Source organism: Castor canadensis, chromosome 8, assembly GCF_047511655.1.
Source record: "Castor canadensis chromosome 8, mCasCan1.hap1v2, whole genome shotgun sequence".
In the NCBI taxonomy this organism is placed as follows: domain Eukaryota; kingdom Metazoa; phylum Chordata; class Mammalia; order Rodentia; family Castoridae; genus Castor; species Castor canadensis.
The window spans coordinates 21,972,307-22,000,269 of record NC_133393.1 but is presented as its reverse complement, the minus strand read 5'-3'; the positions used below and the strand labels follow the sequence as shown (position 1 = coordinate 22,000,269).

The following is a 27,963-nucleotide window of genomic DNA, read 5'->3' as shown; positions in this document are numbered from 1 at the left end:
TTTATCTTTAAGTTAATATGTTCTACCTTCAAGTAGTAATATACTATTTTACAAAGAACCTTACAACACTACACTTCCATCCCCTCTTACTATCTGTGCTATTGTTCTCATACATTTTACTTATGGGTTATAAACCCAAAAATATATCATTGTAATTTACTTAAATAATTTTTTTAAAAAGCATTAAAAGTAAGAAAAAAAGGATAATAAGCTTTTATATTTATCTGCATTTTTACTATCTCATACTCTTTCATATTAACATACAGAACATTCTATAAAGTAACAAAATTTTGCTCAAATAAGAGACTTTTCTACATTTTCAGCACTGTTCTCCTCAAAACTTTAACTGAAAATTCTGCTAATCTTAATTTAAGGTCTCCCACATGGAGTGACTGACTACAGCAGGAATTAATTAGTATACTTTCTTATTTTCTTTCTTATCATATAAAAAACATACTTCACAATAGATATAATATGGCCATAAGTAAGAAGCTGAGGGTTGTGGGTAGAATTCAGGTCTACCTGAAATCTTGATCCAGACAGAGTAAATCTCTTCCCTTAGAGATTCCAATTACTGCAGTCTTCAAACTACATCCAACCAAACCTTCATTCAACAACATTTCCCCATTATCCTCTCTCCACCCCACCTTATCCTGTGGTTAATGAATAACTCAGGGCTGAATCAAAAATTCTCAGATTCTTCCACCCAGGTGGTGTCAGAACCTTCAGTAACTATATCCATAACCCAACTGGAAACCACACTTAGATAAATTATTAGTCATATGTGATCTTGTTCCCAACTTCCAGCAAGAAGAACTCAGAATCTAAAAGATAGAAGAATTTATTGATCTCGGGGGATACTCAGGAAGGGAGCAGTGAAGGGTTGTTCAAAGGAAACCAGGGAATGAGCTGCTCAGTGAAGGGATAATCTCCATGCTAGTGCTACAAAATACTAATGTATATTCACTACTTTCTACTTGTTGGGAACTAGACTGAATGCCTTAAGGTCACATATAAATTCTTGAAGGGCCAGCAATAAAGGCGGGCAATGGAACAGAAAGCACAGGAATAGAGAAGGGAAGCTGAGGCTAGAGTTTGGAGGGCAGTTGTAATTCAGAGCTCTCCCAAGTCCTCTTCTTTTCAGGAACATTGTCACCTGCAGCAAGACACACACAGTTACTGACATCCTTGAGTTTAGGACACACTTTCCCCATTCTCTTTACAGCTGATCCCCCATTTTTCTGCCCTATCAGGGCCGATTGAGAATGTGGTTATCCCTGTACATGACCTGGTCCTCCACCTTAGCAGCAGTTAAAGTCAATAGGTACCCTAAGGTGATAAATTTCACTCCCAAGTCCCAGTTGACTTTGGGGTCAAGTCTCCAAAATATCCTGAGAAGAAGGGTCATATTACTGAGTTCAGAGAAGAAGCTTTACTCTGGAGTGATGGCAATGAACGATCAGGGCTCACATGGTACAAAAGTGATTTTTGAAAGGATTTCAAAACCAATGTATATTTTTCATATGAAAAATACTCTGTGTGAAACATTTAGAACACCTCAGTACTTCCTCCTTCCTGAAATTCTTTATTCCTGTGGATTATGTGTTACATATTCTCATTCGTCTTTTTTCTCCATTTTCTTTGAAATCTTTTCTTTTGACATTTATGAATTCTGTATTTTACACTAATTTTTATTTTTAAGATATTTGATTAAAATATTATTTATTTTGATAATTGAGTTTTTTGGTACTCCCCCCTTAAACTTTATCCCTAAGTCAAGTTCAAATTTTACCCCTACGTCAAGTTCATCCCTCTCCTGTCTGTCCTCCCAGCCCTAACTTCTATACTTTCTTATAGCATCTGGAATTCTTCTTTCTCTTCATTATGTTATTCTTATTATAAACAACCATCTTGGACCATCTCATCCTCTCCTCCTCTTCCACAATGATTGCCACCAAAGTAATCCCCAGACTGCTCCTCTCCACTTACTTTCATATATCCACTTCTAACTGCTAACTGGACCCCCCTCCCACTTAGTTGTCTCACAGATACCTCTGAGTCAACAAGTCAAAAACTAGCTCTTCAAGAAAATTGAAATAACCTCTTCTATTTTATAGACCACAATGGAATAAAACTAGAAATCAATAACAAGAGAAACTGCAGAAAATACTCAAACACATGGAGACTGAACAATTCACTGTCACCAACACACAGATCATCCAGACAAAGAGTCAATAAGGAAACCTCAGTATTAATTAACACTACAGATAAAATGGACCTGACAGAAATCTATAGAATATTCTATCCAACAACTGCAAAAAATACACAGAAGCATCTGGAACTTTCTCTAAAATAAATATCTTAGGACATAAAGCAAATCTTAACAAATTCAAGATAATTGAGATAATTTCCTGTATTTTATCAGACAACAATGGAATAAAACTAGAAACCAGTAACAAGAGAGCCTACAGGATATATCCAAACACGTGGAGACTGAACAATTCACTTTTAAATAATCACTTGGTCATCCAAGAAATAAGAGGGGAAATGAAAGAAATCCTAGCATCAAATGAAATGCCAGGTGCCAATGGCTCACTCCTGTAATCTTAGCTACTCAGGAGGCAGAGATCAGGAGGATTGCTGCTACTAATCCTAGCTACTCAGGAGGAAGCCAGCCCAGGCAAATAGTTCATGAGATCCTATCTTGAAAACTCCTTCACAAAAATAGGGCTGGTGGAGTGGCTCAAGGTGAAGACCTTGAGTACTGCCAAAAAAAATATTAAATGAAAATACAACTTACCAGAACTTTTGGGATACAGCAAAGGTAGTGAGTGCTAAGAGGAAAGTTTATAGCTATGAGCACCTACATTAAAATATCAGAGCAATCTCAAATAAATAACCTAATGATGCATCTCAAGCTCTTAGAAAAACAAGAACAAGCCAAACCCCAAAACAGAAAGAAATAACAGAGGGGAGGGGGTGAGGCGGTCCAAACAATGTATACACATACAAAAAAATGTAAAAAGATAAGATAAAAGGAAGAAACAAAGAAAGAAAGAAAAAAGATTAGGGCATAAATTAACAAAAAGGAGACAAAAAGAACAATATCAGGAATTGATGAAACAAATATTGATTCTTTGAAAAGATAAATGAGATTAACAGACCCTTAGTTAAACTAATCAAAATAAAGAGACAGAAAACCCAAATTAATACAATTAAAGATGAGAAATGGGATATCACAACAAACACCAATTAAATCCAGAGGATCATTAGGGGATACTTTGAAAAACTATGTTCTAATAGACTGGAAAGTCTGGAAATGAATAAATTTCTAGATGTATATGACTTATAAAAATTGAGTCAACTGGATACACATCACCTAAACATATCTATAACCAACACAACACAACACAATTTAAGCAGTAATAAAGAGTCTCCCAATAAAGAAAAGCCAAGGACTGGATGGATTCACTACTGAATTCTACCAGACCTTTAAAAAAGTGACACCAATATTCCTCAAACTACCAAACTTATACTGAGGCCAATATTACAAACCAATCTCTATGATGCATATAGACACAAAAATTCTCAATAGAATACTTGCAAACAAAATTCAATAACACATTAAACACATTAAAAAGATCATCACCAGGATCAAGTTGGTTTCACTTCAGGAATGCAAGGATGGTTCAACATATGAAAACCAATAGCTGTAATTCAGCACGTAAACAGAATAAAAACAAAAATCACATGATTGGCTCGATAGATGCAGAAAAAGCCTTTGACAAAATTAAACATCCTTTTCATGATAAAATCCCAGAAGAAACTAGGAATAGAAAGAATATACTTCAACTTAAGCTATATATGATAAACCTATAGCCCGCATCATCCTAAATGAGGAAAAATGAAACTATTTCCTCTAAAATCAGGAATGAGACAAGGGTTTCCACTCTCTCCACTCCTACTCAAAATAGTACCTGAATTCTTAGCCAGCACAATAAGTTAAGAGAAAGAAATAAAAGGGATACAAATAGGAAATGAAGAATTCAGATCGTCCCTATTTATAGATATGATCATAAACTTCAAATGTCCTAAAGACTTCATAAAAAGCTCTTAGAGCTGATAAACACTGGTTTATCAAAATTGAAGTATAAAAAATCAACATATGAAAATCATGCTAATCAAAAGACAGAGAGAATTTAGGAAAATAATTCCATTTCACAATAGTCTCAAAAAATTAAATGCCTAGGAATAAAACTAACTAAGGAGGTATAAGACCTCTACACTGAAAACTATAAAACCTTGAAGAAAGAAATTCAAGTAGACATTAGATGATGGAAGGACTTCCCATGTTCATGGGTTGGCAGAATTATTATTGTGAAAGTGGCTATGCTACTGAAAACAATCTATAGGTTCAATACAATCCCCATAAGAATTGCAAGGTCATCTTTCACAGAAATAGAAAAGTCAATCCTAAAATTCACATGCAAGCACAAAAAGATCCCAAATAACAAAAGCAATCCTGAAAAAATGAGCAATTGTGGAGGCATCACAATGCCTTACTTCAAATTGTATTACAGAACTATAGTACCAAAACAGCATGCACTGACACAAAAACAGACGTAGACCGATGGAATAGAACAGAAGATCCAGAAACAACTTCACACAGCTACAGCAATCTGGTTTTTGACAAAGGTGCCAAAAACATATGTCAGAGAAAAGACAGCCTCTCCAATAAAGGATGTTGAGAAAACTGAATATCCACATGTATGAGTCTGAAACTAGATTCATACCACCCTGTAGAAAAATCAATTCTAAATGAAAGAAAGATCTTAGCATAAGACCCAAAACTTTGAAAGTACTACAAGAAAACACTTGAAGCTATAGATACAGTAATGACTTTCTGAATAGGACTCCAATTGCTCAGGAACGAAGAGCAAGAATTGACAAATGGAATTGCATCAAATTAAAAGGCTTCTATAAATTAAAAGAAACAATTGCCAGAGTGAAGAGACATGTGTGTGTGTGTGTATTTGTGTGCGTGTACACACATGTGATAGAGTATTATTTGGCCATAAAGAAGAATGAAATTTTGTTGTTTGCAGAAAAATAGATAGAAATAAACCAGATTGAGAAAGGCATATATCATACATTCTCTGTTATATGCAGAATCTAGTCTTAAAAAAATGTATGACATGAGTAGAAGATGGAGACTGTTTGTGTAGGGGGGAACCAGTGGGAGGGGGCAGGGCAAAAGAAGAAGGTGAAGCAGAAGTGAAAATGAGCAAAGTACTTTATACAAATGTATGAAAATGGAATAACCAAATCAGTTAGACTGCTTAAACGTCAGGGAGGGAGAATAAGAAAGTAAGGGGGGTTAATTTGATCAAAGTACATTAAATGCATGTATAGAAATAACACAATATCCAAGTGCCAGTGGTTCATGCCTGTAATCCTAGCTACTCAGGAGGCAGAGAAAAGGAGGATTATGGTTCAAAGCCAGCCCAGGCTAATAGTTCATGACACCCTATCTCAAACTCTTCACAAAAAAGGGCTGGTGGAGTGGCTCGTGATTTGCCCTGAGTTCAAACCCCAGTACTGCAAAAAAAAAAAAAAAAAAGAAATCACAAGAAACCAACCCCTTTGTACAGTTAACATATGCCAATAAAAAGACTACAGAAAAAATAACTAGAGAGGTCAAAAGTCATTATGAACTAGGACAAGGGTCATGATCACAGTTCACGAGGCAGGAGGAGGTGGGGTGAGGAGCCTGCTTTGGCACATGACAAGAGACAGGAATGGAAAAACTTGAACATTCATATTTTGCTTTTGCCCTCTCCCATGAGGCCTGAGAGAATCATCGCCTGCCTCAATGCCTTTGTGAGAGAGAATCAGCAGAACATGAAGTCATGGTTTGGCAGGATAATATCAAGACAGTAATAAAGACCTGCTGGGGAGTGACATTAGCAAGATGGCAGAGTAGGACACCCTAGCCCTCATCCTTCTACAGCAACACTCATTTAATGATGTACAAGACGAAAGACTTTTTTGGAAAGTCCAAAAAGCAGTTAAAAAATTACAGTACTCTAAACAAGCACAGAACAGAGAAGAACCACCTCGAAACAGTTACAAAGTTTAGCAATTTCACTTTACCCATGTAATCCCGTTCCCCAGGCCAACATAGATTACACCAAGAGAGATCTCCTTGGCCCAAAAGGTCTCACTTAGAGGAAAGAGAGTAGAGCAGGTACAATATTCAGACCCTTCAGTGCACTACCCAGGAAGGAGACTGACTTCTAGATTGCCTCACAGAGCACTGGTGGCATAGTCAGGACACTTAGGAGAAGTTAGGAACAGAGGAAAGGGGTAGGCAGCTTGCTGTGCCTCCCAGAGGCAGCTCTGCAGGACTGGATTGATAGAGTGTGCACATCGAGGAGGGAGAGAGTGAAGTCTAGTGTGCCTCCAACCCAGCCTTTCAGTGCGTTCACACAGAACACTGATGGAACCAGCCCTCAGCCTCCTACAGACACCAATTTAATAATGATGTGCAGAACAAAGCACATTTTTGGAAAGTCCAATTTTCAGAGTCTAGATTGGAAGCCTGGGGGTCATGAGAACAAGGAGAGGTGACTGGCACAGCCCTGCAAGATTTGGAAAGGTATAGAGCCTGAGGCTGTCCCCCAGGAGGGACAATGAGGAGTGGAGCATACCTTTAGCCACTTGAAGGCCTGGTTTCTGTCTCACCTTATCTGGAGTGCTGACAGATGGCATAATTTTGAGGGCACAGTTAAGTAAAAGGAAAAGGGTATTTGACTGCATCCCAAAAGGCTCTGTGAGATTGGGAGAAGTAAAAAATATCTTCAAGGGAAGGTGGGAAGCACGCCTCTTTATGTTCCTGCAATACCATGGCATTCAGATTCTAGAAGGAGCCAGAGATTATGGGCTCCTAAGAAAAAAGAAACCCAGTACCACATAACCCTATACCCCTTTAATAAGGAATATATATTCCATATATATATGTATAAAACGCTTCTGTTCATTGATTCCGAGTAGAGAAAGCAAATAGTTTATTAGGCCTCATCACTCCATGCTGCAATTATGCATGGAAATATGGATCTGGATCAACTACCAGACTAAGGGCTCTTGGAGAGTTTGGACTTGGTCTTTTTCTTCATAGAACAGGGTGTAGAGAACAGTGGCTAAGAAACAGTTTGGATTCAGACTTCCTGCACTGGAGTGCTAGCTTTCTCACTTCCTTGCTGTGTGACCTTGGCCAGCTTGCTCAGTGCCCCCACATACATAAAAAGATGTGTCTCTCCTGTGTAAAGTGATAACTGTCATATACCTGCCTCACAGAGCATTGGGGACGATAAAATGAGGTAATCACTGTAAACACCCAGAACTCTGCCTGACCATATCAAGTTCTCAATAAATTTTCAGTGTTGTTATTGTTATGCAGCTCCGTGTTTTAACCCATCAAGAGATCAATGTACACTTAATCAAACCGACTTTTCCTCCACTCTTTATGTACGACAGGCACGAGGCTCCCTCCCCTTTCCTCTCACTGAACCTGAGGTCTCACCTCCACAATAACCTCACAGGGATCCCTGGGCCCGGGGATCGCGCTTGGAGTGCAGAGCTCTTATGATGAGGATGGTGCCAGTGATGATGCCCACCAGGCCGACCACCAGGCCCAGGGCACAGACCACGGTCTCAGTCGTCTCCGTCACCTGGACCGGCTCCTGGACCTCTGGGGGAGAATGAAGATTTGGGGTGAGCAGTTGCAGTGAGGGGTGGAGCTGCCCTGGGGAATGTGGAGGTGAAGGTCATAGACCATTTGATGGCATGTTTGGATGAGGACAGTGGGGAGTTGGTGCAATAGGTCCTGGAGCACAGGGTGCATGGAGGTCCTGGAGGGGAAAGAGGCTCCATACCCCAGTGCTTGAGGTGCGGCTCGTCCAGCCCCCAGTGCTCCACCTTGCAGTCATAGACGTCCTCAGTCGAAGGAAGGAAGACTAAGTAGTGGAACTTGTGGAATCTGAAGTCTTTGCTGGGCAGAAAGATGCCCTCGGAAACACCTTCAGTGACCGGCTGTCCATTGCGAAGCCATGTGACATTGAGCACCGGTGGGAAGAACCTGTCCACGTGGCAGATGAGGACGTTGGGCTGGCCCAGCTCCACAGGCTCCTTGGGAAACACAGTCACCTCTGGAGGCTCTGGATGGGGACAGAACCTGTGAGAGCCCAGTTCTGGATTGAAATACAAAGGGGGTGTCCTCTACCTCAGGCTCTGGGCTCCTGAATCAGAGCCAAGACTGCCATTCCTCTGACAGCCTCACTCAGCTACCTCTCTCTTGAGTGGGAAGGGTGAACACATGCCCTTTGCTATGCTGGAGTGAGCCTATGGCCACCCAAGGAAGAGGACACCCAACAGAGGGCATCTGAGTCACCCATCCTGCGTGTGGGATAGGGGCCCTCCCTCCCTTCCCATCTGGTGGCAGAGGAAGAAGCAAAGACAGGCTGTACCACTGGGGGCCTGGGTGTGGTTGGAACGCCGGATCATGATATCCAAGTTCGACTTCATTATGGCAATGTTAGTCAACCCGCCTTGAGTGTCAAAGGAAAAGGCTCGGCCAAACTCCGGCAGGTGCCATATCGTCTCCTTCTTGTCCATATCCACGTAGAACTGCTCATCCTCATCAAGCTCAAACATAAATTCCCCTGATGGTCTGTGTGTCTGTGCTAATACGAGATAAATTGATACATGGTCCGCTGTATAAAGAAAGTGGAGAAAATGAGACAAAATGTAAGAATGAATACATGTAAGGGCCAGGCATGGTGGTACATGTATGTAATCCCTGCTATGTGGGAGACATAGATAGGAGGATCTCAGTCTAAGGCCAACCTGGGCAAACACTCAAGACCCTACCTGAAAAATAAAGCAAAAAGGGACGAAGATGTGGCTGAAGTGGTAGAGTGCATGCCAAGCAAACATAGGCCCCATGTTCAAACCCCAGTACTGCCCAAAAAAGGGGGATGATCCCAGCATGGTAGTGCACACCTGTAATCCCAGAAACTCAGGAGGCAAAGATCAGAAGGATCACGGTTTGAGGCCAGCCTGGGCAAAAAAGGTAACAAGACCTCATCTCAACAATTACACTGGCCATGATGGCACATGTCTATAATCTAAGCAATGTGGGAGGCAAACATAGGACAATCAGTCCAAGGCCTTCCCAGGCCAAATATGCAAGACCTTATATGAAAAATAACAAACTACAAAGGACTGTTGGATAGAGCACCTGCCTAACAAGCATGAGGCCCTGAGTTCAAAATGTATAAGTAGTGGAGGCACAAGAATGAAAAAAGATGTATTAACATGAAAAGTCAAGAAAAGAAAGAAGGAAGGAAGGAAGGAAGGAAAGAAGGAAGGAAGGAAGGAAGGAAGGAAGGAAGGAAGGAAGGAAGGAGAAAGAAAAGAAAGAAAGAAAGAAAGAAGAGATCAAAAGAAAGATAGGGGAAGATGCAATAACACCAAAAAGAAGATAATGCAGAACTGACCACAGCAGATGTAAAAAGAAATAAGGGAAGAACAGCACAGGAAGAGGACCAGTGAGAAGTCTAGATTCCATTGATTGTACAGGAAGACAGTCTGAGAGAAGCTTCTGTGTTCAGTATAGGACAGATTGCATTTAGAAAATCTAAAGTCATTCTGAATAGAAATGGTCCATCAACATTCATGATGGTTGGTCTTGGCAGAAGGATTTGGGCTAGAAAAGTAAGAAACTACATGACATTTTCTAGAAAGAGGACATAAAATAAGAATTTCAGAGATGTGAAGGCATAGCTCTGAGGACCATGACAATTAAGAAGTAACTTCAGGGTTGGCGGAGTGGCTCAAGTGGTAAAGTGCTTGCCTAGCAAGCATGAGGCCCTGATTTCAAACCCCAGTGCTGCCAAAAAAAAAATTCATTTCAAAGGAGAATAATGGGGAGGGATTCAAAGATGGCGGCTAGAGGGAGGAAGCAGAAAGCGAGCCTCCTATAATGAAATCTTGGAGAGACTCTGGAGACACATTTTGCAGGCAAAATCACTGAGAAGAGGCAAAACTTTGACCCCTCCACACCTCCAGCTGGCACAGAGAATCTCCACCTCACGTTAAATGGAGAAACAAGGAGGGCCCCCAGGCTGCCAGTCGCCGCGGCTTGGAAAGACGCGGACAAGATGAGCTTCGCAGTACCACGGTACTCCCACAGACAAGCTTGGGCCAGAGCAGCATAGCCCCCTAGACAGACTGACCTCCACCCGGGCAAAAAAGAGAAACTGAGTAATAAGCAATAAGAACAATAAAGACATGTGGGAAAGAGGGTGGGGTACACTGAGCGCCAAAGATTGGGAGAAGGGAATCCTTCCTGGGACTGTAAATAAACAAGCCGGCCTGGCCGGAGAGGCTCCGGTGGGAGCCGGGCACGCTCCCAGCAACCAGGAGCTGGAAAGCTTGTGAGAGTGGCGGAGAGAGGAAAACTCCACAGGAGAGGAGGGAAGACCCACTTCCCATGTGAGCTGTAAACAAACATGGTGGCTGGCAGGAGCAGCAGCACCGCCCAGTAATCAGGAGCAGGAAAGCTTGTGAAAGTGGAGGTGGGAGGAGAACTGCACAGGAGAGGGGGGAAGACCCACCTCCCACATGAACTGTAAATAAACACGCAGGCCTGATAATGAGGGTGCAGTGTCACCTTTCCCAGTGCTTGGAAAGGGGAAAGCCTGTAGCAGAGGCTCACAGGAAAACTTTGAGTAAACAACGCCTGCAGGGCCAGTTGAGTGCTGAGCTCACCCCAGAGATCTGCATAAATAACGCCTCCAGCAACAGCAGGCTGACAGCAGCGGGCAGGCAAGCCACAGCTGCAGATACCATTCTCAGAACTGTCTCCAGACTCTTTTTTTTGTTTTATTTTTCTTTTTTTCTCTTTTTCTCCCTACCTTTGATGAGAGAACAACCGAATTACACCTGCATGCTGAAAAACTTACTGAACTGTATTGCATTTGAACTTGGGACACTTGGTGGGGTTTTTGTGAGTGTGTGTGTAGTTTTGTTCTATTTTATGCATCCCCTTTGATGAGACAACTACAGAACAACATCTGAGGCACCAGCTCCAGGACTGGAGACTGAGACAGACACCCAAATTATTAAGACAGAAACTTCATTTCATTTGAACTTGGAGGTTTTTTGGTTTTTTGGTTTGTTTTTTTTTTAATTTTCTATTTTTCATCTTATTTTAATTCATTTTTATGTATAGATATTTCTTTCATTTACTTATTTTTTATTTTTATTCTTATCTTTTTTTTATTTTTGATTTTCAATCCTCTCTCTGTCTCTCTAATGTCTGTTCAGCTTACTGTCGATTAGTACACTAAAGCTCCCTGTTTATACCTTTGAAACTTTCTTGTCTGATACCTTGTTCTATTTTCTCCTTCTTGTCTGTGTATTTGTTTTCCCCCTTTCTTTAACTTCTTGCTTTCCATCTCAGCTCACCCTTCCATTCTAAATATTACCATTGTTATTACTTCAAACTAGAAAATACTTAATTGCACACAGTACAGGGACAGTAACAACACCAAAGACAATGACGGGAAGACAGAAAAAACAGGGAAACCAGTTTCCTCACAGCAAAAAATTAGTACAGGAACCAGAGGGGAATGAAGAAAACAGGTACTCAGATCCAGACTCCAACAAAATGAAGATAAACTATGCCAAAGGACCCAATGAAGCCCACAAGAATAATTTAAAAGAAGACACACTACAGGTACTCAATGAGAATTTTGTAGAGATGATACTGGATAGGGTCAACCAAAATGTACAGGAGACACTCAAGAAATTCCAAGACAACAAAAATAGAGAATTTGAAAAAGCAAAAGAAGAAATAAAGGAAACCATAGAAGCACTGTATAAACACCAAAGTGAAACAGAGAACAAGATTAATAAACAGATAAATGAACTCAGGACAAAAATTGACAACATTAAAGAGGAAACCACCCAAGATATGGAAAACTTCAGAAAAAAGAATGAAACAGAACTGCAAAACAAAACAGAAGGCCAATACAGCAGAATAGAACAAACAGAAGACAGAATCTCAGAACTTGAAGATGAAATGGTAATTAAAGGAAAAACCAAAAAACTATTAATTAAACAACTCAAGACCTGTGAAAAGAAAATGCAAGAACTCACCAACTCCATCAAAAGACCAAACTTGAGAATCATGGGCATCGAAGAAGGAGAAGAGGTGCAAGCAAAGGGAATGTGTAATATATTCAACAAAATAATAACGGAAAATTTCCCAAATCTAGAGAAAAATATTCCCATACAGATGCAAGAGGCCTCCAGGACACCAAACAGACCAGATCAAAATAGAACTACTCCACGACATATCATCATTAAAACAACAAGTTCAGAAACTAAGGAAAGAATATTGAAGGCTGTAAGAGAGAAAAAACAAGTAACATACAAAGGTAAACCCATCAAAATCACAGCAGACTTCTCAACAGAAACATTAAAAGCAAGAAGAGCGTGGGGTGAGATCTTCTGGGCACTGAATGAAAATAACTTCAACCCCAGGATACTCTACCCAGCAAAACTATCATTCAAAATAGATGGAGCAATAAAAGTCTTCCATGATAAGCAGAAACTAAAACAATATGTGACCACAAAGCCACCACTACAAAAGGTTCTGCAAGGGATTCTGCACACAGAAAGTGAAACCCAACTTAACCATGAAAAGACAGGCAGCACCAAACCACAGGAAAAGAAAAAGCAAGACAGCAGAGAGTAACCTCAACTTAGGTACACACAATCAAACCTTCAAACAACTAAGACAACTAAATGGCAGGAATCACCACATACCTATCAGTACTAACACTTAATGTTAATGGACTTAATTCACCCATCAAAAGGCACCGCTTGACGAAATGGATTAAAAAAGAAGATCCAACAATTTGTTGCTTACAGGAGACCCATCTCACCGACAGAAATAAGCATAGGCTTAGGATGAAAGGCTGGAAGAATTTACCAAGCCAATGGCCCCCAAAAACAGGCAGGAGTAGCAATGCTTAACTCTGACAAAGTAGACTACAAACCTACATTGATCAAATGAGATAAAGAAGGACATTCCATACTAATAAAAGGAGAAAGAGACCAAAAGGAAATAATAATTATCAACCTGTATGCACCCAATGTCAACTCACCCAATTTCATCAAACATACCCTGAAGGACCTAAAAGCATATATAAACGCCAACACAGTGGTTGTGGGAGACTTTAACATCCCATTATCATAAATAGATAGGTCATCCAAACAAAAAAATCAATAAAGAAATCCAAGATCAAAGGAGAATAATGGAAGTACAAAGGAAAATAAGGACACAGTGTATTAAGGAGGATCTTTAAAAAAAAAAAAGATTCCAATAATAAATCAAAAGAAGTGAGCTAGGCATGGTGATGCATGCCTGTAATCCCAGCAGGTGGTGAGGCTGAGGCAAGGGGATCACAAGTTCAAGGCCAGCCTGGGCTACATAGTGAGACTCTGTCTCAAAAAAAGAAAAGAAAAGAAATTACAAAGCAAAAAAAGTGAATTAGAATGCAAATATTATCAAGAATTCTAATCAGCCTGGCATGATGGTGCACACCTGTAATCCCAGCACTCAAGAGGCAGAGGGAGGATGGTTTTGAGTTCAAGACCAGCCTGGGTTACATAGTGAGATTCTGTCTCAAAAATAAACAAACAAAAATCAAATCAGAAAAACACTGAAAAGCACCCGTTGGTTTGAGCCTGTGTGGAGGTTACTGTTGACCAAGTTGGGAGTCTTCTCAGGATGTACTGGAGACAAAAGTCAGAAGCCTTGCTATGAGGGTGAGGACACAGACAGCATCTCTAGGCAATGAATGAAGGCAAGGTTGATTTTTATTTTTAGTTCATATTTGTGTTTTTAAGGAAAGAAACATATCGAGAGGGAAGACACCAGTTAGAAGGGCAGCTCTGAGTTATTAATAATGTCTACCAAGAATCTAAAAGTCTTCGAAAGTATATGGAGATACATTCGTATGGTACATCACTGAAAATAACCCAAGTGACCATCAACAGGGCACTAGGTACTTCTGCTTCCCCCTAGTCTCACCTCCTGTTCACTTCTACCCACCCCTGGACGCCTCACCTCAAATTAAACTATTTAGGGGCCAGGGTGCATCTTTTACATAATGAATTTGTTTTTGTTTGCTTGTGTTGTGTTTTGTTTTTCACAGTACTGGGGTTTGAAGTCAGGGTCTCACACTTGCTAAGCAGATGCTCTACCACTTGAGTCACTTGCCAGCCTAGAGTATTTTCAAGATAGGGTCACCTGAACTATTTGCTGAGGCTGGCTTCAAACTGCCATCCTCCTGATCTCTGCCTCCCAAGTAGCTAAGCTTACAGGTGTGAGCCACCAGCGCCTGGCATGTGTTTTGTTTCTTTATAATTTTCTTTTTTTTTCTTTTTTTTTTTTTGGTGGTATGGGGTTTGAACTCAGGACCTCATGCTTTCTAGGCAGGTGCTCTACCACATGAGCCATTCTGCCAGCCCTGTGTGTATTGTTTCTTGAGACAAGGTCTCACTATGTAGCCCAGGCTGAACTGGAACTCACAATCCTCCCGCCTCAGTCTCCTGAGGGCTGCGCATCCATGCCCAGCCTACGTTACGAATTCTAGTCCTTCACACCACTGCTCCCCGATGCCAGCAGCAGGGAGAAAGGGCATTCACCATAATTTACCATCTCTCACTGAGTCCTTGTGCTTATCCAAAGCCCACACCGCTCAATGAAGCTATACTTCCATGGGTAAATCAGGACCTGAATCATGACGTGAACAAAATATGAAACACTGTTCCCCTGAGAGAAGAATGACCCGCTGGTGGAGTGGCTCAAGTGGTACAGCATCTGCCTAGCAAGCGTGAGGCCCTGAGTTCAAACCCCAGTACCACCAAAGGTGAGGAGGAGGGAAGGTTTGATCCACTCACAAAGATCCTACAAGGGTCTTAGGATCCTGGGAGACAGAGAGGAATACAGGAATACTCTCAGCACTTCCTCTCCCAGATTCCAACACCAAGCTCCCTTTAAGTCTCCACACAAAGCAGGGGCTGGGGATCCAAGAGACATAGGAAGGTCCCCGCTGGGTTCAGTTAGAAAGTCATTGTGTGCAGATGCCTGGGGACTGCAGAGCGTGATCATCAGAACTAGGTCTGGATTTAAGCCTGGCTCTTTGACCTAATGAATAACCTTGAAAAATGTATTAGTCTTTTTAAGCTTCAGCAATTTCATCTCTAAAATGGAGATAACAATATCTTCAATGAAGGTTCTCATGAGGAGAGAAGAGCAAGAGGGCATGAAGGTGAACTTCACATAAGCTAGTAAGAGAGGAAAAGGACACAGAGGAAAACAGATCTGATGAGTCCCTAAAATCTCAAATTCCTATAGCATTAGCTGGCTGCCTGCCCCACCTCTTATCTAAGGCCCTCTGGCATCCTCCAGAGCACTCACCTTTGATGGCCCCAGCTCCTTGGACACTCAGGAAAGCCAGGGCAAGGGCTCTCAGGATCATAGCTTTAGTCTGGAACATTCTCTTCAGGACACACGTTGGAGTGTACAATTGATGACTTTGAGCACAGAGAGGGGAATAAGGAACTGAGGCAGGATGGGGACAGACAAGAGCTGGGAAATTCTGGGCTTCTATAGCCTGACAATGACCAAAAAGGGTCGGAAGAATCAGCATGGCTAGGCTTAACCAATCACACAAGTAATAGAGCTGACACCCTCTGTTGCTGGGTAAAGAGAAAACTGGAAGAGGCTGGAGAGCATTTCCAGGAAACCAAGGGAACCGCAAATCACAGAGCATTTCCACAGGTAGAGAAAGAGACCCAAAAAGATAAGTCAAACATGCTTCTGACGGCAAATGCTTGCATGCTGTGTGATAGGCTTAGTCTTCCTGCATTCCTACACCCACTCCCACACAAGTATCCAGGCAGGGTTATCTTTGGTATTTTGTCTACTACATTTTTCTTAAAGATTTTTAAAATTATTTCATCAGGTTTACAAAAATATTCAGCTATTATTTAGGGATAAATGCACTATCCAATAAAAAATATTTCCTTCAGACCCACCTGAGATATCTTCTTTCTATTTGATTTTATATGGAAGTTTTATAGTTTCTATCAAGAGGTTTTCATGAACTTGAATGAACTTGATCTGTAAGGATTTTCCTATTCCTGCTTACCTTAGTTAGTGAGATTTCTAAATAATTCTTATTAACTAGGTTTCTTATTACTTGAATTTCCCGATATATAAGCCATCTGAAATAATATTTTTCTCTTTAAGTTACTATCCATTTTATTTAATTTTCACACAAGAATACCCATATACAGTAAACCCCCCTCCTTTTTGATCTGGTTTTTAAGAGGAAGTTTCCTAATGTTTTCCTATTACAAGTAATCTCAATTTTAATTTTACATTTTCTTTGCCATATAAAGCCTTGCTTTTCTAGTCTTATTACAAAGATCTTTATTTGAAGTATTCCTTTGGTATCCATAAGTAAGATTACAAAGCACTTGATACTTAATATAACAATGAAGCATGTTATCTTAGTGTTATTCTCTTTTTGTGGAAGCCTTGCCATATATAAATAATAATTATTAACTGGTTGGTACAGAGAGAGGCTATATTTAGTACTTAACCAGCATTATGTCATTTAATCCTCCCATCAGACCAGTATTATAAATATATATTCTAAAAATGTTACCAAAGACATTGAGAAATTAATATTTCTCTGATTACCTATAGCAGATCAGTGACAAAGAGACAGTCAACCCAGGTAGTTTCACTGAAGAATCTGAGCTTTTATTTCACAATTCTATACTGACTTCTCATTTCCAACAAATGCTTTATGCTATATAATTCTTTTCTTTTCTTCCATTCTATATGTACCATTTTATTTACATTTTAATATCTGAATAAAGAAATGATGTTAGCTTGACATTTTCATTATCAGTATGTTGTCCAGCAGATTGCATTTATAAGTTACAGAGAGTAATGTTCTTTGAATGTAAAAATATTCACAATGAACACGACAGAGTAAGGTATTTTGAAAGAGATAGGGTCTTTGATGATTTTTTTTTCTTCCTTATTCACTGGTCTATTTATATTCCTTACGGACTTTACAAAAACAGGCAGTGTTCTTCAAGTGACATGCTTATTTAGTAGTTCAGCTCCCAGGTGCAATGGCTCTGGAAGGAGCCCCGCTGACCCTGACAGAGCCCTGTGGAGGGACCCTGGGTCCTCTGTGACTCTCAGGACTAACAGACCTCTGAAAGAAAATGTGGATGGGCGACAATCCTAAACATCCCCCTTGAGCAAAAGCAAGGCAGATGAACTCCAAGACTCATTTTGAGTTCTGAAACAAACACTTAATCTCTCTATTTATAAATCATGCCACTGAATAACCTTTTAAACACTAAAATGGCATTTACTACATCCCACATCGTGAGGGTGTGTGAGAAGCAGCAAGGTTGCAGAAATAATAATCCCCATAGATGAGCCAGCAGAAATATTTGAGGTCATGTTCAGAGAAAAGAAAACCCATAATCTCCCAAGCCTTGTGACTTATCCAGCTGGTTAAGGTAAGTGTCACTAGCCTCCCTCTATAATACACTAAATTGCATTGTACAGTTAAGTGCATCATACACTAAATCAACAGACCTTTCACACTAGCCATCTGCTCAGTGACTGATGACTCATAGAAAGCTCCATGCCCATTGGTTGTTTTCTCAGAGCCTATCTAATCCCAGGAACACAGGCGACTACTTTGGCCATGGTCTCTGATAGTTCATCAAGGAGCTCATTTAGCGAGTCCTTCATTCCCTCACTGCTACTCTCTCCATCTCAGAAGGCTTTTCCAGCCCCACGATGGTCCCTGAGGTCCCCAGGACAGTGGCTCTGACCATGTTGCTGATGGTGCTGAGCAACCCTGTGGTCCAGGGCAGGGCCACTCCAGGTAAGAGCAGAGCGGCTATTCCTGAAGGGCCTAGCTCAGGAAACCATTCCTAGAGGCCTTTCCTTTTAGGGACCAGATTTTGAGAGCGGCTGTGGGGGTGCCTGCCATATCACCATGCCCTTGGCTCCCATCTAGAGAATCAGGCTCGCTTCCTGGTTGCTATCCAGCCTACCTGTTCCCTTACCCAAGGACACCAGGTGCCCAGGGTGGGCTGCTTGTGTCATGTGGACAACAGGCTGTGAGATCTGGAGTAACTGGGGTACAAGGTTTTCAGAGAGAAAAAAAAAAAAACAGGTTCAGCCCCCTGGGTTTCCTCACATATGCATCACAGCCTCAAGGGGACGAAGATCACCTTGCCAACTCAGTGCTCAAAGAGAGTGTCTTCTACTCCCGGGGCAGGGTGGGAGCCTGCGAGATTGAGAGAAAGATGGGACAGGCTATGGCTCTACCTGATAGCGTTCTCGTTGAAGGTGATTCTTCCAGCTTTCCCAGATCTTCACTAGATTCTTAGAGACTCGTGGAAAGGATGAGATGAGGACCTGTAGGTATGTGGAAAGGATGTGTAGATGGTCAGACAGTACAGAAGAGATGACCAAGAAAAGACCTCTTACTCATGTTACCTCCCTGAGGCTAGTGGAGTATCCAGGCTTCTAAGAGCCAACCTTCCTCTCCCAGGATGCTTCTTAATTGTCTATTCCAAATTTATACCCAACAGTGTAAGAAGAAGGGCTATAAAGTAGCTACTTAGTTTATCACTAATTTTCACCCTTCCTTCATAGACCCCTTCATATACTGTCCTCATTTCACTCCCTCATTTTCCTGGGGTAACTGTATTGAACAAAGTCCAGACCCTCAAACCCCAGGGCCGTCTCCTGTTACATCAGGTCCACTTGCTGAGGAGGGAGGGAGAACTTGCTCTTGTTGATACAAAGGGTGTTGAAACCAACTAGCAGGACAGCTCAGCCATGGGAACTGTGTCTTCAAAGTGTCAGGAACTGGAGAGGGGCAGGAAAGAGAAGCCAGGAAATGCATCTGGATGACACTGAAAAATGGCCAGCAGCTGGTGAGGGGGCTGTGCCAGCATACCGTAGGAAGTTGCTTCATGGGATAATAGGCAACGAAAGTGGTCAGGAAATGCCAGCAGTGGGGTGGGCAGAGAGCTGAGGTATGCGTGTGATGACGAGGGGGTGAGGGGCAAAGGGGAGATCGAGATTTGTGTGAACAGGATTGAAGGGGGGTTCCTAGGGCACCCTGCCTGGAGAAATGTTCAGTAGTCACTACCCAATGCCCCTCATACTCTTCCAACTCCACACAGATCCCCAACCTCAAACGAGGCAGAAGAGAAAAGGCATGAGGATTGTGCCTACCTAGCAAGCATGAGGCCCCGAATTCAAACCCCAGTACTGCCAAAAAAAAAAACCAGAACAGAAGAGGTGTGAAAGAGCAGCCTAGGGGGCTGGGGGAAGACAAGGTTTGTTGAGACCACCCCAGGGAGCAAGAATCTGCACGAAAGGGGGTTGGGGCCTCAGGATGAGAGGACCAGCAGAAGAGGCAACTGTGAATCTGAGTCAAGCACTGGCACTGAGGACTGAAGGCTTTATGGTGCCTTTGAGGCCAGCCACACCCTCCCCTTTGTCCTGTGCAACTTCTCCTGAGCCTTGGGTGGGACAAAACCCCCAGATGAGTCAGTTATTCTAGCTATCACTGTGGGGACAAAGACAGCAGTCATGTCACCCCTACAGTGACCTCTACAATCACCCCTGGAAACTTCAGGCCTATTCTGTTGTCAGAAATGCTCTCCAATACTATGAGCACATGATAAAAGCGAGAGCACACGAGGGAGGGGTGAGGATAGGTAAGACACCTAAAAAACTAGCTAGCATTTGTTGCCCTTAACGCAGAGAAACTAAAGCAGATACCTTAAAGCAACTGAGGCCAATAGGAAAAGGGGACCAGGAACTAGAGAAAAGGTTAGATTAAAAAGAATTAACCTAGAAGGTAACACCCACGCACAGGAAATCAATGTGAGTCAATGCCCTGTATAGCTATCCTTATCTCAACCAGCAAAACCCCTTGTTCCTTCCTATTATTGCTTATACTCTCTCTACAACAAAATTAGAAATAAGGGCAAAATAGTTTCTGCTGGGTATTGGGGGGGGGAGAGGGAGGGGACGGAGTGGGTGGTAAGGGAGGGGGTGGGGGCAGGGGGGAGAAATGAACCAAGACTTGTATGCACATATGAATAATAAAAGAAAAAGGACAAAAAAAAAAAAAAAGAAATGCTCTCCAATATTTGAAGCTGGAGGAGGCAGTGCAGCTTCATCTGGGGCTCTGGGCTCCTCGTCTTTGGCTTTCCTAGTTCCTCTCAGCTTTCCCCTCGCATGGTGAAAAGCAGGCAAGCATCATATATAAAAACCAATTTGCAACCCCACCATACTCATACGTTAAATGTGGTCTCAGAAGCTGTGTGATGGAGTGCATCTGGCATTTAAAGTTCTGACATCTTTTGGGCGTTTTTGATGGTTCTGGGGTTTGAACTTATGGCCTCACACTTGCTAGGCAGGCGCTCTACCACTTGAGCCACTCTACCAGCCCTGTTTTGTGATGGAATTTTTCAAAGTAGGGTCTTTTGAACTATTTGCCCAGACTGGCTTCAAGCCTCACCCCTCCTCATCTCTGCCTCCTAAGTAGCTAGGATTACAGGTGTGAGCTACCAGCTACCAGCTCCTTTTTAATAAAGTAACAGATTACTAGTTTAAAAACACACTTAATAAACATGCTTAGAGCTCCCTCTCATGGTCCAGGCACATCATTCATTTTATTTATTGATTCATTGATTGACTAATAAAAATTTACTGAGAGCTATGTTAGGTATATGAAAAGAAAACAGCAACTATTTTTCTTGAAATGTTAATTTATAGAGGATGAAACGGACATGCAAAGTAACCACACCACCCTAATTTCCTCAATGTGACCAAGAACAGATCTGACCCAAACAGACTCAAATAGAAGCAAATAAATAAGGAAGATCACAGTTCCTTGTTGATATGTGCTTGTCAGACGCTGCTGGTGGCCTGCCGTAGGAAGAGCAGCATGCCATGTTTCTTTACATAAAAACTCCACCAGCAGTGCCTCTAGGAACATCAGAGTCCACCCACATAGGTCTCTGATTGCTGGGGTGATTTTCACTGATTAAGGAATATTCCACATCTTTTGGATCAAGTCTTCCTACAGCCAATTTGAGAGACTGTTTGTTTGTTCATTTGTTTGTTTTGCTGTGCTGGGGATCAAGCCCAGGGCCTTGCCCAGGCTAGGGAGGTGGTCTGCCAGTGAGCTACATTCCCAGACCACCACCAAGTTTGAAAAGTGAAAAGATACATTAACTTTCAGGCTAGGAAGCCTTTATTTATATCAAAGTTTAAGGAAACTTTTTACATTTCCAGCAAGCAAAACAATACACTGGCTCAGAAGAGAGAGCATGAAAGTACATGAAAGAGAAGGAAATAGGGAAGGCTTCCTGGAGGAGGTGACATTTGGGCCAAGACTGCCTCAGGGATGGCAGTGTCAGACAGGGACCCAGACAGAGAGAACAGGATCTCTTTCCATCTCAGTTCCTGCCCCCGCGGTTTCTCTGCCCTGGGGACTTTGTGCTCTGGTGACATTCTGCTTCTTTTGGTGACCCCACATGAAGTGTCGCCCCTCCTCTGCCAGAACTGGTGACCTCCTCAGTGTGCCTGTCCCTTTCCAAAGGTCACCCGGTCACGCGGTCAGCAACGTCACCTTAAATTAAATTCAGTACACCCTCTCATCACGAGTGAGAAATGGCGGCCTAGAGACTCTGTTAGAGAGAATGGTGTCTCAAGGTCCAGCCCTGAGTGGGAGGACTGGGTGGAACAGCGGCCGCCTTGCACTGGGCGGTGGGTGAAGAGCGCCTCGGCGGCGCTGAGCCCCGAGTGCGGGCGGGGACGGGGTGGAGGAGGTGAGTCGCGGGTTCGCGCCCCGGCTCAGGTAGTTCTCCACCCGCAGAGAATTACCTGATCCAGGCACTGCAGGAATGCTACGCGTTCAACGGGACGCAGCGCTTCGTGGAGAGATACATCTACAACCGGGAGGAGTTCGTGCGCTTCGACAGCGACGTCGGGGAGTACCGCGCGGTCACCGAGCTGGGGCGGCCCATCGCCGAGTACTGGAACAGCCAGAAGGACCTCCTGGAGGACGAGCGGGCCGCGGTGGACACCTTCTGCAGACACAACTACGAGCTGGACGAGGGCTTCACCCTGAAGCGCCGAGGTGAGGCCGGGCGGGTCACGGGGCCGCGGGGACAGCCGGGCGGCCTTGGGCCGGGAAGGGGACGGCAGAGCTGGGGGTGATGGGGTTTGGGGTCGGTCCGCAGATTTGTCCACGGCAGCGAGGGTGAAGTGAGGGAACCCGCAGTGGAGGGAGAAACTGGCAGGCGCCCATCAGGCCTGGTGCGGGCCGGCCGCGGGACGAGGGGACCGGCGGGGGTCGGGCAGAGACGTCGCGGAGGAGAGCTGAGGCCTCGTGGACAGGGTCTGATGAGACAGGGGCAGACCCGATCCAGGGAGGAGAGACGGACGGACTGACTCCTAGGATCGCGGGCGCTTGTGGTGCTGGCTAAGAGAAAAGCCTGTGAAGGTGACCCGCAAGCAGAGTCAGTGTTAGAACAATCAGGGCAGAGAGTGTCATAGAAAGAAGCTGAGGGAAGGTGACATGGGAACGGCAGACGGTGGTACCCATGACCTTGAAAGATAGTGAACAGAGGTTGAAAGGTGGGTTTGGAGGGAGGGCAGGTTGCCCGCAGGTGGAGGCAGGACCTGGGCCAAATGGGCAGAGAGGCGAGGGCAGGAACCAGGCTGAGGGTGGAGCTCCACTCTCAGGGACTGAGGTGGTACCTTGTCTTGGACTCCAGGTCACTGTTATGTAGTGTTTGAGCTGAATTGTCTTCCTTCAGGAAGGCCAAGTATAAAGAGAAGAGAGGTGAGGTGTGCAGAACCACGAGGACTTTGGAAGATAGGACAGAAGAGCCCTGGCTTCTTCCTCTCAGCTTGGAGAGTGGGAGGACCTGATGCCATCCTGAGAGAGGGAAAACATCACAGGGAAAAGGAAAAGGCTGAAGAATAAGAAAAGGGAGACACTGTGGGTTGGCGGGGGCAGGGAAGGGAAAATTTTGATTCCTCTTTTTTTTTTTTTTTGAGAAAGTAGGAAGCAAGGTCATTTGCTAAGAGTGAGAAAAAGATCAAATTGGAGAGAAATCAGGAAAGTGACCTGCGTTTAAGAAAGTTGCCAAAGTAATTAGATGAGACAATGTCCAAAGGCAAGAAATCAAGAAATAGGATTGGCCACGATTGTAGGGCTGTATTAATAATATACAACAGGTACAAATCTGCTATGTGGTACCATTTCCTTCATCCTAATCTTGCCAGATTGGAAAGAGAAGTTTGGGTTAGATCACCTAGGCTAGTGGGTCCCAAACTAGCTCTCTGCTCAGCAAAAAATCCCCTGGAGGTTTTTTTGTTTTGGTTTTTGGTTTTTGGTTCTGGGGTTTGAACTCAGAGCCTACACCTTGAGCCATTCCGCCAGCTCTTTTTCTGATGGCTTTTTTCAAGATAGGGTCTCTAGAACTATTTGCCTCGGCTGGCTTCGAGCTGTAATCCTCCTGATCCGTGCCTCCTGAGAAGCTAGGATTACAGGCATGAGCCACCAGCACCCAGCCCTGGAGACATTCTTAAAAGCACAGATTCCCCAAATCAGTGCCCAGAGATCCACATTCAGTAGGTGGTGAGATCTAGAAATGCATGTTTTTAGTTATCTCCCCAGATGGTTACAAATTCCCTATAACCAGCTAAGTGTTGCCAGACCCTAATGGTTGCGGTGGTGGTGGTCATGGTTGCTGCTGTTGTTAATATAGTGTGTCACTATGAAACCCAGTTTGGCCTCTAACTCATATCCTCCTGCCTCAGCCTCCACAGGATTATAGGCCTATGCCTCCATGCCCAGTGTTTTAAGAAGAATATGTCAAGGAAATTAGGGCATGAGTGACAAGGGAGCAGAAAACAGAGAAAGGGAGAGTGACAGAGAGCTGTGGGATTTCTAATGTGGATCGATGACAAAATTCTAGAAGAAACTGAACAGATGTTTTGTGACCACTCAACAAGGCAGCCTTAGAATACATGGAAATCCTTTGCCTTTGTGAAATGTATTTTCATCTGGATAAATGAGGCCACTGGGCCTGTTGACTCAGCTCTAGCGCCCCCTAGAAGTCAGCTGTATTCTCCAGGCAAAATACCTTATGGAATGTGCTGGCCTTAAAAAAGACAACCAGATACAGGCCCTGATTTACCTGAGACCCAGGAATCCTAACAGAGAGAAATTTAACCTAAGTCACAATGCAACTCAGAAAGGAGTTGAACGACTGGTAAACTCTGAGCTTAGAAAAGTTGGCTGAAGTAAAAGCCATCCCTAAAATAAATTACCTTGAGTGGAAGAAGTCCGGGCACAAAGCCAACTTGTTAAAATAAACAACAGTTCCAAGTGTTGTTCAAGAATATGCTTTAGCTGACCCTGTCCCATCCAGGGTTTTTGTGTTCTCTGGGAAGTACAAAATAGACAAGAAAGAATACATTATTAAGGACACAGAAGCCCTGATGAGGGAAATTCCTGTGGATGGGCTTTTCTCTAGAGGCAGATAGATCTTTTCTGGCCTCTGGAGGGGAGGAAGGTACTGCTGACAGATGTTCAAAAGTAGCATCTATGGGGAGGGTGGGGAGGTCACCAGAGGTAGGCAGCTGCATGGAAATTTACTTTGAGCAGCATTTCCAGATGGGTGGGGAAAGGAGGACAGAAAGGTACATCAAACACAGGTGAAGGTGTACAGACAGCACTGCAGGGGAGGCACTTGAGAATGGACTGGAATTCCTACTCCTCAAGTAGATGGGGCTAGAATATTCAGTTTGAGGCTGTTGCTGTTAATATGAAAATACTGGGGTTTCGTGGGTAAGGAAAGCCATAAAATATGTACATTTTTTGAAAAATAAGTCATTGTCAAACTTGTTTCATGTACTTTTAATTTTATGATATACAATTATTAGACTGGTAGATTAAGAGAATGCCATTTTCTGTTAATCTTAACTTCAAAAATCATTTGAGGGCAGGAGCTGGAGCTCAGTGGTAGAGCCTAGTCTGGGCAAGGCCCTGGTTTTGATCACCAATACTGCAAAAAACTCATTTCAGCAAACACTGCATCTTCTCAAGATGAAGCAATTAAAGCATAGGTAGTTCCATTCTTTGTCAAAAGACTATTAATTGATGGTTTATAGTGAAAATTTCTACTAAATGTGCCCCAAAGTGCTGCTTTGTGTTACTCCTAATCTTCCCAATCTTCATTAAGTAATTAGACCTCGTGTATATTCCATTTGAGGGTCCAGCTCCATCTTTTTCAGTATAACCTCATATCCACTAGCCTAATTAGGGTATTTACAGCTTAAACATCTAGAAAACACTTTCCTAATGAAAGCATGTAAGAAATAACCATCTCAAATGTCACTCCTTTTCCTGCTGTCTCCTAGTCCAGCCTAACGTACATGTGTCACCCTCCAAGAAGGGGACCCTGCAGCACCACGACCTGCTTGTCTGCCACGTGACAGATTTCTACCCAGGCAACATTCAAGTGCGGTGGTTCCTGAATGGACAGGAGGAAACAGCTGGGGTGGTGTCCACCAACTTGATCCGTGATGGGGACTGGACCTTCCAGATCCTGGTGATGCTGGAAATGATGCCCCAGCAGGGAGACGTCTACACCTGCCATGTGGAGCACCCCAGCCTCCAGAGCCCCATCACAGTGGACTGGAGTGAGTTACCACCAATGACCCTTCTAAATCCCACACTCTGAAATGCAGGGACACTGGGACCAGATCTGCCCCTTTGTCTTCCTGTACAAGCCCCTGAGTGTGGTTCTGAGCTGGAGGCAATACAGATGGGCCTGTCCCTGGTCTGGGGGACCTGACAATTCAGGATCTCCCCCTCAGATCACACATTTTCTTGAATTGCTCTCACACTTGGGAACCATTCTGTTCCTCCAGCTTTTAATCTGTTCTGCCTTATTTTGAGAGACAGCTTAAAAACAGAACTTAGAGGCTCTTTGTAAGTCTACTCCTCTCTGGGAATAGTGTGGTACATGCCTAGAATTGCAGCATTTGGAGAAGAATGCAGGAGGATCCTGAGTTCCAGGCCAGCCTGGCCTATGTAGTGAGACCCTATCTCAAAAAATAAACTTACTCCTCCACAGTGCATCTCTTTCACTGTCCCCATGCTATTATTTTACATCTGACTCCGGGATCTTAGACAAGACCCAAGAAGGGGTGTGGCCAGTGGGAGTGATATTAACCCTGGATTCTGTTTTCTCAGAGGCACAGTCTGATTCTGCCCGGAACAAGAAGCTGACTGGCGTTGGGGGCTTCGTGCTGGGGCTCATCTTCCTTGTAGTGGGCGTTGTCGTGCATGTGAGAAGCAAGAAAGGTGAGCAAGCCTGCCACCTGGCTGAGGCTCCCCGTACGCTGTCATACTGTCCATCTCCACAATGAGGGACCGAGATAGAAAAGTAATGCTGGTGGAGGGCTGTGGAGGCCACTGACATCAGAATGTCAGAGCAAAGTCGGCCTGGAGGGAAAGAGGAATGCCCAGGCTGGGGTCTTGGCACAACCAGATGCCAGGTGCTTGGGTTCCTGCGGCGTCCGTGTCACTATGGCAATGGAAGATGGGATGGAAAGTGTCACTTATTGTCTAAGGTTTTGATGACTGAATACATTCCTTTCCTCGTATCTTTTCAGCTCAGCAAGGATCTAGATAAACGGTAAGATCCCTGTGTTTTTCTTGAGGGGGTGGGTTGCAGAAAGTTGTTAAGCGCGTCCTTTGCATTGGGACTCTGACTGTAGGGGAAAAGAGTCGAAGGCCTGAACTTCCTCTCAACCTCAGCCCTTGGGTGAGTGTGGAGAGAGAGCATTCACTGCTTTACTCCATTGAGAATGAAACCAACAGAGACTTTTTCACCACACCATGACTCGGTCCTAAAAAACATAATTTTTCTGTCCTGGGATTAAGAGGCAGAGGGATCAGCAGCTTGGAATAACGTTTTCTTTACCTCCCTAGGGTTCCTGATCTGAATCAAAAGACTATATGTGTCTTGGAACAAGGATTTTTCTGTGTTTCTTTAGTTCCAGAGTCTGGTTCTGACATGAAACCCCAGCTTTCCAGGGGATGCTGCTGCCCTGAAACTAGTTTGTCTAGTTCTACTCTTTGCTTCAATGCACTGCTTCTTTCATGAGGCCTTCAACCAAATTCCATTTTCCTTAGCTCCATAAATAATAAAAATCCAATGTTATTGTCTGTCTTCTTTTTAAGCATATGCACATCTCTTGCACTGCTGCTTTTAAGGTTTTGGTAAAGTCAGAGCTAGTGGAGCAGTGGGATAACCTTACAACACATACAGTTGGCAGTTGGATGTGACCTCTTCTGAATTCACTGCAGTTCATTGGACTGTCACTGGTCATGTTTGCTCCCTTCATCCACACAGGTCTGGGACCAGTATTCTTAGATATTCATTGGTGAGAAGACTGTGAATCGGAGTTATAGGACTCATATTCACTGATTCAACATATAACTTGTTAAGAGCATGCTTTATTTTACAATTAGCATTAAGAAGTGTGATGAAGGACTGGGGGTGTAGCTCAAGTGGCCACACTAGTGGCCCCCTAGCAAGCGGGGGCCCTGAGTGCCACAAAAAAAGAAGTGTTATGAATATCAGAATTAAAGATTACAAATATTATGTAATCAACTTTAAACATTTTCTTAAGCTGGGCCTGGTGGCTTAAACCTGTATTCCAGC

General features: G+C 43.3%; 2 protein-coding genes and 1 long non-coding RNA gene across 4 annotated transcripts in view; 2 read left to right on the top strand and 1 right to left on the bottom strand.

Moving 5' to 3' along the window:
* The window catches only part of LOC141425650 (uncharacterized), a 32,307-nt gene extending 30,048 nt beyond the window's left edge, over nt 1–2,259 (top strand). The window contains exon 5 of the long non-coding RNA XR_012450680.1: nt 2,118–2,259. This is a non-coding gene — a long non-coding RNA (uncharacterized lncRNA). The remainder of the gene's footprint in view (nt 1–2,117) is intronic.
* On the bottom strand, nt 826–15,760 carry LOC109686673 (HLA class II histocompatibility antigen, DP alpha 1 chain). Its single transcript, XM_020164115.2, has 5 exons — nt 15,557–15,760; nt 8,526–8,771; nt 7,935–8,216; nt 7,583–7,750; nt 826–1,156 (listed from the first exon to the last, which is right to left on the bottom strand). Exons 1-4 carry the CDS (start codon nt 15,633–15,635, stop codon nt 7,596–7,598), a joined length of 762 nt encoding a protein of 253 aa, XP_020019704.1. The 5' UTR covers nt 15,636–15,760; the 3' UTR covers nt 826–1,156; nt 7,583–7,595.
* Nucleotides 15,761–17,853: 2,093 nt separating this feature from the next.
* LOC109686704 (HLA class II histocompatibility antigen, DP beta 1 chain) lies at nt 17,854–27,459 on the top strand. Of its 2 annotated transcripts, none has more exons than XM_020164170.2 (6): nt 17,854–18,062; nt 22,089–22,352; nt 25,649–25,930; nt 26,487–26,597; nt 26,909–26,931; nt 27,293–27,459. In XM_020164170.2, the coding sequence occupies exons 1-5, from the start codon at nt 17,975–17,977 to the stop codon at nt 26,926–26,928; spliced, it is 765 nt and encodes a 254-aa protein (XP_020019759.2). In that variant the 5' UTR covers nt 17,854–17,974; the 3' UTR covers nt 26,929–26,931; nt 27,293–27,459. The 2 variants fall into 2 exon arrangements, with proteins under 2 accessions (XP_020019759.2, XP_020019758.2); XM_020164169.2 differs by having other exon boundaries at nt 27,228–27,459.
* Nucleotides 27,460–27,963: the final 504 nt, after the last annotated feature.

Excerpts from the sequence above, each read along its gene's own strand:
- LOC109686704 (XM_020164170.2), top strand. The coding sequence starts at position 17,975 with ATGGTCCCTGAGGTCCCCAGGACAGTGGCTCTGACCATGTTGCTGATG. Across the intron at positions 22,353-25,648 it reads CTTCACCCTGAAGCGCCGAG|TCCAGCCTAACGTACATGTG; the intron begins GTGAGGCCGGGC and ends GCTGTCTCCTAG. Across the intron at positions 25,931-26,486 it reads CCCCATCACAGTGGACTGGA|AGGCACAGTCTGATTCTGCC; the intron begins GTGAGTTACCAC and ends CTGTTTTCTCAG.
- LOC109686673 (XM_020164115.2), bottom strand. The coding sequence starts at position 15,635 with ATGTTCCAGACTAAAGCTATGATCCTGAGAGCCCTTGCCCTGGCTTTC. Across the intron at positions 8,217-8,525 it reads CCACACCCAGGCCCCCAGTG|AGCCTCCAGAGGTGACTGTG; the intron begins GTACAGCCTGTC and ends GTCCCCATCCAG. Across the intron at positions 7,751-7,934 it reads GCCGCACCTCAAGCACTGGG|AGGTCCAGGAGCCGGTCCAG; the intron begins GTATGGAGCCTC and ends ATTCTCCCCCAG.